This window comes from Theropithecus gelada, chromosome 13 (assembly GCF_003255815.1).
Source record: "Theropithecus gelada isolate Dixy chromosome 13, Tgel_1.0, whole genome shotgun sequence".
Taxonomy (NCBI): domain Eukaryota; kingdom Metazoa; phylum Chordata; class Mammalia; order Primates; family Cercopithecidae; genus Theropithecus; species Theropithecus gelada.
The window spans coordinates 48,608,158-48,621,963 of record NC_037681.1 but is presented as its reverse complement, the minus strand read 5'-3'; the positions used below and the strand labels follow the sequence as shown (position 1 = coordinate 48,621,963).

Genomic DNA, 13,806 nt, shown 5'->3' with positions numbered 1-13,806 from the left:
TAATTTTTGTATTTTTTAGTAGAGACAGGGTTTTGTCATGTTGGCCAGGCTAGTCTCGAACTCCTGACCTCAGGTGATCCGCCCACCTTGGCCTCCCAAAGTGCTGGGATTACAGGCGTGAGCCACTGTGCCTGGCCTCTCTATTAATTTATAATTAGCCCAATAATGTTATAGTGCTGATAATCAATACTTTTCAGATCCTGCATCCCATAGGCAAAGACAAGTATGTAATCCATTTTAGTATATTACTGTACTACATGCATAATAAAATATACAGAAAAAAGCATATTTAAAAAGTGAGATTTGAAAGCAAATGTAAATGTAGTTTTCATATTTTTCTTGTACTCCAATAGAGTGAGCTGTGTAACTTCTGCGGTGTGTGTACTCCATTCTGGAGGCCACTGTGCTAGCTTTTTCATGTTCAATTATATATACTGAAGAAAATCTTACTTAAAAATAAGAAGATCAATGGTATTATTTATTAACCACTATTTGTATCAAAAGTACTTTCTCAAAATGTTCACAAACAAAGCTGAAAAAAATCGTAAGTATTAAAGACTCATGTGAGAGACAGTCATACTGTTTGGTTATTGACACTTCTATTTTGGAGAAACAAAAAATTCCATTATGGGAATGAGAAAAATGTCTTAAAATTGGTTTGAGGAGTCAGAAATTTTCTTATATCCCAGAGGGTGACAAATCATTTTCTTGGTTTCATCTTCTCTTCCCTATTCCTAATTTCCTTATTTAAAATTTTAATTTTGTATTACTAGATATATTTATATATTTATAAGCCTTCTGTGGAATACGGTGGGCTATCATCAGACCTCTAAAACCCTTATTGCCTAGTTACCCACAATGGGTAGAATGTTCCACCTTCTAAAGATCGTGAGGAAAACCCATTCCCTGTCCCACTGAGCAAAGCCCAAGGAGAAGCTTGATCAGGCCTCTGACTTACTTAAGGAAACAGGGCTGCAGGGCAGCATGGCCACAGGCAGCCAGAAGGAAAGGGCAAAGGCACAGGGACGGAGCAGCCAGAGGCGCCCATGGTGTCACAGGCTTCCTTCTCCCCTCTCGGTGCTTGCTTTCAACTCCTAGCCTCGAGTGCGAGCCACAGCTTTTGCATCGAATGCTGGATTTCCTCCCCAGATCTGTGTGGCACTGTTGGCAGTGGAGTCCTATCAGGAGGCCTGAGTCCTGGGGAAATGGGGTTCCTGCCCTGGCTCCACTTCTTCTAGGGGTGTGACTTCCACTGGGTTACTGAACTTACCACAGTTTCAGAGCTTCTTCCACTAAATGTGTCAGTGATGCCTGCCTGGTTCACCCCATGGCTACTGTGAGGGCACGGAGGTAAAAAGTGCTATGCCAATTGTAGAGAGTTCTACAACAAGTGACTGTCACCACCATTACTACTGTTGTGTTCAGGGCTGTCCAGGCTGCTGCTCTAGGGAAGATATTTGATACTACTATTTGCCAAAGAATACCGAAGGGGCAAAAAAAAAAAAAAAAAAAAAGGGATCCTGGGAGCTTTGGTATAAACAGCATACCAAAAAGGATCAAAGTAGCATTAAAAAGGTATCATGTGAGGCCGGGTGTGGTGGCTCACGCCTGTAATCCCAGCACTTTGGGAGGCTGAGGTAGGCGGATCACGAGGTCAGGAATTTGAGACCAGTCTGGATAACATGGTGAAACCCCATCTCTACTAGAAATACAAAAATTAGCCAGTGTGGTGGACCATGCCTATAATCCCAGCTACTCAGGAGACTGAGGCAGGAGAATCGCTTGAACTCGGGAAGTAGAGGTTGCAGTGAGCCAAGATCATGTCATTACATTCCAGCCTGGGTGACAGAGCGAGACTCTGTCTCAAAAAAAAAAAAAAAAGTATCATGTGTAAGAAGTAATTGCTATTTTCTCAATCAAGCCCCATGTTGAGGTCATCAGCAAGCGAGGGCATCACTGGTATATCGTTCAAACAGAGCAGAACTTACGTGCCAAAGTGACTGAGGAAAGCAGCAATATACTCTCTTCTTTTGTGATACCCTTGAATCACGTACTGCACCTGGAATAGAAACCCAAAGCTGAGAAGTAGAGTGGGAAGCTTTTAAACGCTTTATTATAAGAAATTACAAAGATTCAGAGAAGCAGAAAGAATAGTAAAGTGAACACCGGTATTCCCACTACCTACATTCAATAGCTATGACTACTGTGCCTACTTGCTTCCTCCAGCCATCCATCTGCCTATCAACCTATCAATCAACACTTCAAAGCAAATGAGAGACATCATGACAGTTCACTCCTAAATATTTCAGTATGCATCTCTAAAAAATAAAACTTTCTTCTACATAACCACAATACCATTATCGTACCCAACAAATTGAGCCATCAGTCTCTGAATTCATCTAGTACCCTGTCCATTTTCAAAATTTCCTAATTGTCCCCAAAATGTTTATTTTTATTTTTTTAATTCAAAAGAATTAAAATAAATTAATTTTTTTTTTTTTTGAGACAGAGTCTCGCTCTTGTTGCCCAGGCTGGAGTGCAATGGCGCAATGTCAGCTCACTGCAACCTCTACTTCCTGGGTTCAAGTGATTCTCCTCCTTCAGCCTCCCAAGTAGCTGGGATTATAGGAGTACGCCACTATGCCCTGCTAATTTTTGTATTTTTAGTAGAGACGAGTTTTCATCACATTGTGCAGGCTAGTCTTGAACTCTTGACTTCAGATGATCAGCCTGCCTCGGCCTCCCAAAATGCTAGGATTACAGGTGTGAGCCACTGAGTCTGGCTCAAAATGTTTTTTAAAAAGCAATGTATGATTAAGGATCAGGCATTTGTTTTTAATGCCTTTTAAGTTTCTGAATCTATAATAAATAGTACCTCCTTGAGTGTGTGTATGTGTGTGTGCCTGCATGCACATATATGACACTGATTTTTCAAATAAATTGGGCTATATCCAGATGCGGAATCTCACGCATGTAATCCCAGTACTTTGGGAGTCTGAGGCAGGAGGATTACTTGAGGCCAGGAATTCAGGACCAGCCTCAGCAACACAGCCAGACCTCATCTCAACAAAAAATAAAAGAAATTAGCTGGATATGGTGATATGCACCTATAGCCCTAGCTACTCAGGAGGCTGAGGCAGGAGGAATGCTTGAGCTCAGGAGTTCAAGGCTGCATTGAGCTTAGATGGCACCACTGCACCCCAGCCTGGGCCACCTCATCTCTTTAAAAGAGCAAGACCTTATCTCTTTTTAAAAAAAAAAAAGAGAAAAAAGAAAAGAAATTGGGCTAGTAGTCTTATAGAATGTCTCAATTCTGTTTTCTTCCTTTTTCCTTTACTCTCTGTATTTCCAATAAATTAGAAATTAGAGCTAAAGGGTGATTAGGTCCAGTTTGAACATTTTTGGCAAGAAAACTTCCCAGATGATACTGGGCCTGATCACTTGGCTGAGGTGACGATAGCCAGACCACTCCACTGGAAGGAAATGTTCCCTCTGCCACAGTGAACAGTCTATGGACCTACCCTCTGAAGCGTGGGAAGACCTCGTTTCCCATCAACCTTTCACCTAATGGCTTTAGTATTTATTGGAGATCCTTGTCTGAATCAATGATTTCATTAGGGACTGCAAAATGATGATTTTTGAATCCCATCATTCCTTTTGCATATATCAGCTGACATTCTCTGTAAAGAGCTTTCTCTCATCAAATGGGGTTATTTGGTTATCTTGAGCTCCTATTAAAAAAGGCAGAATAATGCTTCTCTAGTTTTAAAATTCTAATATCAGAATAAGGAGTATTACAATAGGAGATTTTATTTCGCTTTGCCTTTTTATATTTCCTCATTATCACCCAATGACAGTTTCTATAAAAAAATTGTGCACTCATTAAGCTAGGCATCTGAAAGTTAGTCATTTGCCCACCAGCTTCTAACACGAAAACACATTCCTTATAATGTTCTCATGATGGCTGGAAGAAATGGTGGGAAGGAGAGACCCCCAAAATTGTTTATATTGGCTATAGCCACACTGAGTTTCCACGGCTAACAAAAGCTCAAGATAAAGTGCTTGAAATAACCTTGACACAATTGGTACTGATAGCCATGTTGTACCCTTTAAATGTAAAACAATTCTATTTATATAATAGGGGTTTATGTCAATTTATAAAAACAGTGCTTACTTTGCAGGCTTAACGCAGGATCAGAAATGTTATTTTGGGAAAAGAAAAGCAGATGATAAGTTTGCTTAAGTGGCTTTGTTTAAAAAGGGGATGAAAACAGTTCTGTATACTTGATTTTAAAAACAGAAAACCATTTTAACAGAAACCCACAACAAAACTGGCTATAAAGATAGATTCCAATATAATTATGGAAATTCATTTGAAGAGATTGTTTCTAAAAGCAGCCCATACTGTCCTCATTTGTAGCAAACAGAAGAACACCAATTTCAAAAGACAAGTAAAATTAATGAAAGAAACCAGATAAGAAAAATTGACTGATTCTTATATTTCTGGGAAAACGGTGTTATAATTTTTTTGAGGAAAATGTATGACTAGAAATTAATCTCAATTGGAGAGCTTTAAAAAGGCTTTTCTTCTCCCTTCTAGAAGACCAAATTTGCATTTTTCTCTATAATTCTGGGACACAGATTTGAAGGCAGTGCAAAGCCCCAGAATGTAAATAAGAATTCTGTCCTCCAATCAGTTTTGCAGGAGGGCAAGAGGCTGGGGATATTTGGTCTGATGAGAAGCAACCCCTGCATGAGGGTTAAAGCCTGGAATCTGTGCCTGGCCCACAGACGGCGGAGTTGCTAGATTTTAGTTTCTCTGATATTTGAAAAATAATACTGAAGCTCTTGAAAGATTATTGTACCTTTAAACTATTTTCTATATAGAAGTGAGCTATCTTTTGAGTGAAAGAGACAAACAAAAGATCTACTTTTTCAAGCCAATGTGAACAAGTCAACAGGAGCAAAGAAAACTGCACTCTGGCAACTAAACAAACTGAGTCACAGTCTATGTGGGAGAAGAAAGAGAGTCAGCATTGCTTATGCATCAGTATCGCTAGTTTTCAGCTAAATATACTAGCTGGACATTAACAAGTATATTCTTATACTTTTTGGAAACATCTAACAATAACCATTAGACTCAGCTACTTGCTAATGTAATGGCTTATTCATGTAGCTAAGAGAAGCTTTAGGTCATCTGACTGAGTGTAAGACCAGCTGACTGGCTGGGCGCGGTGGCTCACACCTGTAATCCCAGCACTCTGGGAGGCTGAGGTAGGCAGATCGCCTGAGGTCAGGAGTTCGAGACCAGCCTGGCCAACAGGGTGAACCCTCATCTCTACTAAAAATACAAAAATTAGCCAGGCGTGGTGGAGGGTGCCTGTCATCCCAGCTACTCAGGAGGCTGAGGCAGGAGAATGGCTTGAACCTGGGAGGCGGAGATTGAGGTGAGCCGAGATCGCGCCACTACATTCCAGCCTGGGCTACAGAGTGAGACTCCGTCTCAAAAAAAAAAAAAAAAAGACCAGCTGACTTGGGAATCTTGCCCCTAGGCAAAGGACACTAGTGAACTGCTCCCAGGTATGACGAGAAGAATCAAAGGCTGACTATTAAAAAGTAAAGTACAGAAATGCAGAGAAAGATGAAGGCAGTTTTAAACAATTACTCTGATATCAACTACTGCCAAGCACAAGCACAAGCACACACGCATGCATGCTCTGGATAATTGGGAAGCAATGGGGTTCCAAAGTTTTAAAGTTTAAGAAGGTGCAAGAACTGGCAAAAACTGGGTAAAGGAAATTCAAGAAAGACGTGACTTAAATCCCAGACACAAAGTTAAGAGATGAAGATAAGACTGGAACAGGAGGTCAGAATCCTTAGAAAAGGAAGAAGGAGGGCAAAGAAATAGAGAAACAGATTAACTGTAATTCACAGTAGGAAGGGCAGGTGTCTATACAGAGGCTGAAACTGAGCAGACGGTCTGAGAAGGATGGAGCATGCACGATGATTCTGGGTACGTGGTGGACTGGAGGAAGAAATCTCACAAGAGGGATGAGTTGGGGACTTGCTTTTACCTTGTTGGTGAGCAGGTGGCATACTTGAGGAACGTAATCAATGAGACATCCTCCTCCTGGGAAAGCTGGGATATGAAGAGCTGAGGAGCCTCCAAGTGCACTGAAAGGACAAGAGTACAATGGACACTTCTCTTAGGGCTTAAGCAACTTAAGAAGTGTTACCCCCAAGCAGACTCGGCTTCTCTCATCAAAGTCTGGCCACCGACTGCCTAGGTTAATGACGATGGGTACATGGGCTTCACTTTATGATTACATTTCTGCATTTTAATTCATTTTAATAAACTAGCATGTTTGCATTATACATCATTGATAACATGCAACAGTACAAATTAGAAAATTTTGATTGGCATGGGATGGGTAAATGTCTTACCAACACCAATGGGCTGCAGGTATTACTGAAACGTACACTTTCATACTCTTCATTATGCCCAATTCTTTGCTGGGCACAGGTAAGTTATTCATTAAACACTGAAACTGAACTAAAATGAATTGCTGCAACACTGTAACAGAGTTCTAAAGAGACTAATTCTACAGCTTATCGGCCATTATCTTGTATTTCAAAAGGTATACAAGAAGGTGCAGCCGATAATCACTGATCCAAGTAGTAAGATACAATGTTGATTCAGAAATAATTTCCAGATCTTTCAGAAATTCCTTTTTTCTGGCCGGGCGCAGTGGCTCACAACTGTAATCCCAGCACTTTGGGAGGCTGAGGTGGGGGGATCACCTGAGGTCAGGAATTTGAGACCAGTCTGGCCAACATGACGAAACCTGGTCTCTACTAAAAATACAAAGATTAGCTGGGCGTGTGGTGGTGGGCACCTGTAATCCCAGCTACTCAGGAGGCTGAGGCATGAGAATCGCTTGAACCTGGAAGGCGGAGGTTGCAGTGAGCCAAGATCACACCACTGCACTCCAGCCTGGGCGATACAGCGAGACTCAGTCTCAAAAGAAAAAAAACAAACAAACAAAAAAACCCTCTTTTTTTTTCAGTTTAAATTAACCAGCACACAATTATTAAAAGAAATTGTTCAGAACTTTAAAGCATACATTTCATTTATCACCCTTAATCTTCACTTCATTTTCTTTCCTATGCTCCCTTTCCTTTTGCCTTAGCTTGTTTTTCTTTTCTTAATTTCATTTTAATGCATATACTTCCATAAGTCCCCTAAACCCTCTCTGTAATACGATGGGATATTTTTAAAAATCCCTAAAATCCCTTAATGTTGTGATTACTTCTTAATGTTGTGATTATTTATTTATAATGTTGGATTATTATCCAAGACCCCACAGTTACAAGGTTGTAAGTGGAAGAAAAAGGTGTGACAATAACTGCCTAGAAAATCATTTCTTTTTTTTTGAGACCGAGTCTCGCTCAGTCGCCCAGGATGGAGTGCATTGGCGTGATCTTGGCTCACTGCAAGCTCCGCCTCCCGGGTTCATGCCATTCTCCTGCCTCAGCCTCCCAAGTAGCTGGGACTACAGGCGCCCGCCACCACGCCAGGTGAATTTTTTGCATTTTTAGTAGAGACGGGGTTTCACCGTGTTAGCCAGGATGGTCTCGATATCCTGACCTTGTGATCCACCCGCCTTGGCCTCCCAAAGTGCTCGGATTACAGGTGTGAGCCACTACACCCGGCTAGAAAATCATTTCTAAAGAGTTCAGGGCAGCCAGGTGCAGTGGCTCACGACTATAATCCCAGCACTTTGGGAGGCTGAGGTTGGCAAATCACTTGAGTCCAGGAGTTCGAGATCAGCTTGGACAACATAGGAAGACTTCATCTCTACAAAAAATTTTAAAAATTAGCCAGGCATGGTAGTGCACATCTGTAGCCTTAGCTATTCAGGAAACTGAGGTGGGAGGATCACTTGAGCCTGGAGGCAGAGGTTGCAGTGAGCCAAGATCGTGCCTCTGTACCCTAGCCTGGGCGACAGAGTGAGACCCCATCTCAACAAACAAACACACAAACCAAGAAAGAGTTTAGGGCACTTTGATTCAGTGTAGGGTTTGTGATACAGGGAGTATGTATGTGAATGTGCATATACATGTATAAAACACTACTAAAAGGACTACAAACCCATCCTGTCTCTCTATTGACTACAGATTTCTGAAATTAATTTTCCTGGTAAAAATAAATTGAGTGGGGCCGGGCATGGTGGCTCACACCCGTAATCCCAGCACTTTGGCAGGCCGAGGGGGGTGGATCACAAGGTCAAGAGATCAAGACCATCCTGGCCAACATGGTGAAACCTTGTCTGTACTAAAAATACAAAAATTAGCTGGGCGTGGTGGCAGGCCCCTATAATCCCAGCTACTCGGAAGGCTGAGGCAGGAGAATCGCTTGAACCCAAGGAGGTGGAGGCTGCAGTGAGCCGAGATCGTGCCACTGCACTCCAGCCCGGGCGACAAAAGTGAGACTCCATCTCAAAATAAATAAATAAATGAATTTTGTGTTTGCTCATGCAAATAAAAAGTCTAAATGAACAAAATCTCAAGTGACACAAGGAAGTCAATGTGGAGTGGAAATATTCAATATTGACTTTTTCTACTCAGATCTAACCTAAAAGCACAACTCTGACAGTTGAGAAAATTGTAAGACAGTGTTTGACTAAGTATGACATTAATGAATCATCTGCATTCTGCAACTGCCTAGAATCAGCAAGGCCATCATTTCCTTTTGCTACGCTTAGAGTAGGCATTAGATTAGATTTAGCCTAAACTCTGAAGACAGCTACGAAAATTCCTATGACTTCCTATAAACCAGAGGAAGGCTTTTCGTCTCCTCTTTTTGTATGCACAAATAACACAGAGGGCACACATCTAACCAGAAGGTTCTAATGATTTCATTAGGATAGAAAGCTGATTAAGAAAAAAATAATCCATAGTGCAAGAAAAATAAATACAATATTTATGTCCTGTAGCTACTGGTTGAATATCTGTATAACATAGAGAATGACAAGATCCAAGCTACTCATAGCTCACTTAGACGAACAATCCTTGGCATAATAAAATTCCAAAAAAGAAAATAATTTGGACACTTCCCTGGAGTTGACAGTAATAGGCTTTGAATTATATAAAATATTACAGTCATTAAATTATATGCAAGGAAGGAAAACAGTCTGAGTAATCCTTTAAACTTGAAACTGTCTCCCTCTGTTTTGATTGTGCCATTCTGAAATACAGTCGTTAGACAAAAATCACCTGTAATGATGGAGAAAAGCAGAGGTGTGAAGAGCTCCAAAGGCCAGGTGTTCTGCTGCCAGGCCCGTGTGTCGGCACCCTGCTTTGGTCACTACCAAGAACTAACACATGTTGCTAGGTGCTTTATCGTATTATCTAATTAAATGCTCTCCATAGTTCAAAGAGGTGGGAAGTATTGTTGTAATTTCACATGTGAAAAAACTGAGGTTGAGAGAACAGAAAATACTGCCTAGGTTCACACAATTAGACAGAGGTAAAACCAAGATCTGAACACAGGTTTGCCTGTCACCAGAGTCTAGGCTGTTTCTGCTGATATATGTTACCTCCCTGAGAGCAGGGGGATTTTTAATCATGAAAGACTACAGGAATGGAAAGAAACAGCGGATCTGGCTATCAGTGAGCCAGGCCAGCATTCCAGTATGATGAGGGGCTCCTAGAGGCTTCAGACCGTCACCAAAGTAGACACTGTGATGTATGGCTCATCTTCATTTACAATTTCCCACATAGCAGCAAGGCAGGATCTCCTCTTAATTTTGTTAATATCTCAGTACTCTCCCAACCCAACCATCAAACAATCAGATTCATTTGATCTCAAATGTGATGGACTAGCCACTCTGGCAGGTCTGATTCTGAATGACTTGGTTGGCTGTCCGGGGTAAGCCTCAACAAGTGTAAAGCACTTTAGGCACTACGAAAGATAGTTTTAACTGAGAGTTTATTTTTTAAAGGACGTCATTTCACCCTTTATTTAACTCAGTAGTTTCTTAGCTTGTAAGGGTCCAAAATCTACATCCAGTGTCACACACTGATAAGTGTTGCTGATTCATGTATAAATATCCGCCTCATGGGTAAATATTTAACAGGCTTGCTATAGCCTGAATGCTGCCCTGATCATGCTGAATAAACTAAGTCAAGTGCCATGAAATAAAGGGTCATTATGTTTTTAGAGGGTACAAGATGGTGGTAAGGCCTTGTGATCTCTAATTCTTTAATATTCATGAATCAAAAAATATTGGGCTGAGCATGTACAACAGGAAACTCACCCTGTGCAGAGACTCCAGGGCTCACTCAAGACATTCCCAGGACTGCAGGGCTGGCTGAAGAGAAGGCAGGGCCTGACTAACCCACTAAGTGGCTGGGGAAGAATTATGAGGAGATGAAAGGGACCACTTGGCATTGATACTCCTGACCTGCAGAGTGGCGTGGTGAGGAAGCAGGGTGAGAAGGAAATCGGTGTGGCAGGGGCTCAGGCTTCACTTGGGAGGAGAAAAGGATGAAAAGGGCTGTTCTGATGAGAGGGTACCTTCTATCTCTTCATGGAATAAAATAAAACAGGAAATTAGTTGATAATTCTTAGAACTGAAACTTAATCTGTGGATATAAATTAGAAGGACGAGGCCAGAGTTTTAAAAACTTTTCCAAAGGTAGGGGTAATTAAATAGGCCAAAATGAAACCAGAAAAGCATTTCCAGGGTAGTCTTCTTGGCTCTAAAACTTAAATGTAAGAACTGTCTATACTGAATGTATTAATACTAGTCTTTTCCATGCAAATGAAACTCATAGAGTCCTTTGTGAACTTCGGTCTGTCTGCAAATTATCACATCTCTAATATAGTCATGACCCACACACAACATTTCAGTTAATGACGGACCCCCTATGTGACAGTTGTCCCATAAGATTACAATACCGTATGCTTACTGTTCCTTTCCTATGTTTAGATATGTTTAGATACACAAATACTTACCATTGTGTTACAATTACCTATAGGATTAAGTACAGGAACATGCTGCGTACATCTGTAGCCCAGAAGCAATAGGCTCACCAGATGGCCTAGGCGTGTAGTAGGCTGTCTATCTAGGTTTGGGTTGGTACATTCTATGATGTTTGCACAATGACAATACTGCCTAACGACACATTTCTCAGAACGTGTCCTGGCCATTAAGCAATGCATGACTGCACTGAAGACTTAACTTGGCTGCAACGTGATAGCATAAATAAATTGTTTTTATTTTGACACAGAAAAATGCAGGGAGTCAGCCTGTCTGAAAGCTTGACTTGGGACAATAGGGTTTTGATTCTGACCCATTATGAAACAGCAACTCCCTTTCCTCCCACGTGGGGTTTTACCTTACTGGTCAAGTAAAATGAGCAAAACGTAATTTAGACTGGAGAAAATCAGAAGAGCTAGTGATTCGCAATCATAATTCTTGCTTCTGTCAAGTTTTCTTTCTTTAGTTCTACTCAACTTTCTCATCAGTTCAGTGGGATAGCACCACTCTCAAAGAGACCTGGCCAGGCACAGTGGCTTGGGCCTGTAATCCCAGCACTTTGGGAGGCTGAGGCAGGATGACTGCTCCAGGCCAGGAGTTTGAGACCAGCCTGGGCAACATAGCGAGATCCCATCTCTAAACAAATTAAAAATTAGCCAGGCATGATCATATGTGCCTATAGTCCCAGCTACTCAGGAGCCTGAGGCAAGAGGATCACTTGAGGCCAGGAGTTGGAGGTTGCAATGTGCCATGCTTATACCACTGCACTCTAGCCTGGATGACTGAGTGGGACTCTGTCACTTAAAAAAAAAAAAAAAAAAAAAAAAAAGACATGTCTCTCAAAGCATTAAAATGGTCAGAGTACCAATTAGAGTTACATTAACACAAAAATAGCACCAAGCACTCTATGAGAGACGTTACTCTAAAAGTCTTCTCTGTCCAAGGGTCATGACAAGGCGTTGTCAGAGACATTTGGGTCAGCCTTGGCATCCTGCTTTTGCCCCTGAATTGGGTTCTGAGGGAGAGGAAGTTGACCCGGCTGCCTCCTCCACAGTATGATTCAGGGGCCGTTGGAAGTTGAAGCATGGAAAGGGGAACATCTAGGATGATAGAAACAAGCAGCCTGTAGCCTCCAAGCTAAGAGAAATCCTAAGGCAATGTGTGCTGCCTTCAATCCAATTCAACAAACACTAACTGTATGCCTAACTATGTCTAAGGACTTGAGTTTGCCATTCTGAACACATGACTAAGGTACCAATGATAAGTCCTTCCAAAGTAGAGGAATGCCAGGGACCTCAAGAATCTGGGGCACTCTGTAATACCAGATTATGTTTCCTGGTGGCCTGCCAGGAGAGCCATTACTATGAAACAACTCACTGTTATTTATTGAGTTCCCACCTTTGCCAGACACTCTACTGGGCACTTCATGATCTCTAAACCTCACAACGACCCTGCCAAGTAGACCTAATTAGCCCCATTTACAGATGAGGAAACTGACGTCTAAGAGTCTAAGTATCTTATCCAAGATCACCCAGCAAGTAAGTTGCAGAGGTGGGATTGAACCCAGGTCTTTCTGGTTCCAAAGCCTATGTCCTTTTTCATTAGGAATTCTTTCACAGAAAGATGAAGTAGAATTTTAAAAAGTCTACTCCCTACCAATATGCTGAAATAGTAGAATAAGTGATTAAAATTGTCTTCAAAGCTTTTATACATAAAATTAATCACCTCGTCCATCTCAGTTTTTATCATCTTAGAGGTATCACATGTCTGGGACTAAAAAAAAATCATTCATAGTTCTGAAAACCCAGAAGAACATAAATATTAAATTAAGGAGAGGCTCTAGTTTCGTTTTCTTACTTTCTTTTCTTCTTCTTCTTCTTTTTTTTCCCCTGGACAGGATCTTGCTCTGTTGTCACGCGGTGGCGTGATCACGGCTCTCTGCAGCCTCAACTTCCCAGGCTCAGGTGATCCTCCCAGCTCAGCCTCCCGTGTAGCTGGGACCACAGATGTGTGCCACCATGCCTGGCTAATTTTTTTGTATTTTTAGTAGGGAAGGAGTTTCACTAGGTTGTCCAGGCTGGTCTCGAACTCCTAGGCTCAAGTGATCTGCTGCCTCGGCCTCCCAAAGTGCTGGGATTACAGGTGTGAGCCATCACGCCCGGCCTTGTTTTGTTTTCTAGCTAAATTTTTTTTCTAGCAAAGCATTTTCTAGACCTATTGTTAGCTCTCAACTCATTTTACAGATTCAACTTTGAGCCATCTCAAGAGTGTCAGTCCTTCAGTTAAACAAAATCAGGTTGTAATTCAATATGGAGAAAATTTCAATGAGTACAATAGGACAAGAAAATAAGACAGGAGATCAGAAAGATGAGTTAAGTACACCAGTGGAAGAAAATCTGGGTATTCACACGGAATCAGAGGCTCATGGAAGCATCAATTCAGGCCTGGCTGTATTACATTTGTGACTAATCTAATATTTCTACTAAACACACTTTATACTGTAAGTAAGAACTCTGTGAGAGTACTGTATTCCATTTTTTGTTTCTCACTTTTAAAGGGACATATAAAAATGGAAATGTTGAGACAATGACAACTATGATTAAGCACTCAGAAAACATTCCTCCTTGGAGCAAAGTCTAAAAAAGTTGAAACTGCTAAGTTAAATAACTTTAAAAAATACGGCATTATTAAATAGAGTAATTAAAAATATGGGCCGGGCACGGTGGCTCACGCCTGTAATCCCAGCACTCTGGGAGGACAA

The 13,806-nt window shown here is 41.4% G+C and overlaps 1 protein-coding gene across 10 annotated transcripts in view; it reads right to left on the bottom strand.

The window, feature by feature from the left end:
* Nucleotides 1-13,806, bottom strand: part of BABAM2 (BRISC and BRCA1 A complex member 2) — a 463,266-nt gene that overhangs the window by 97,839 nt on the left and 351,621 nt on the right. For all 10 annotated transcript variants that reach the window (XR_003122373.1, XR_003122371.1, XR_003122372.1 and 7 more), the window contains 2 exons: nt 6,075-6,174; nt 1,989-2,059 (listed from right to left, as the gene is read on the bottom strand). Coding sequence is in view for 7 of the 10 variants with exons in the window: in XM_025405839.1 (XP_025261624.1) it covers nt 1,989-2,059; nt 6,075-6,174 (171 nt within the window). In the remaining 3 variants the exon portion in view is untranslated. The remainder of the gene's footprint in view (nt 1-1,988; nt 2,060-6,074; nt 6,175-13,806) is intronic.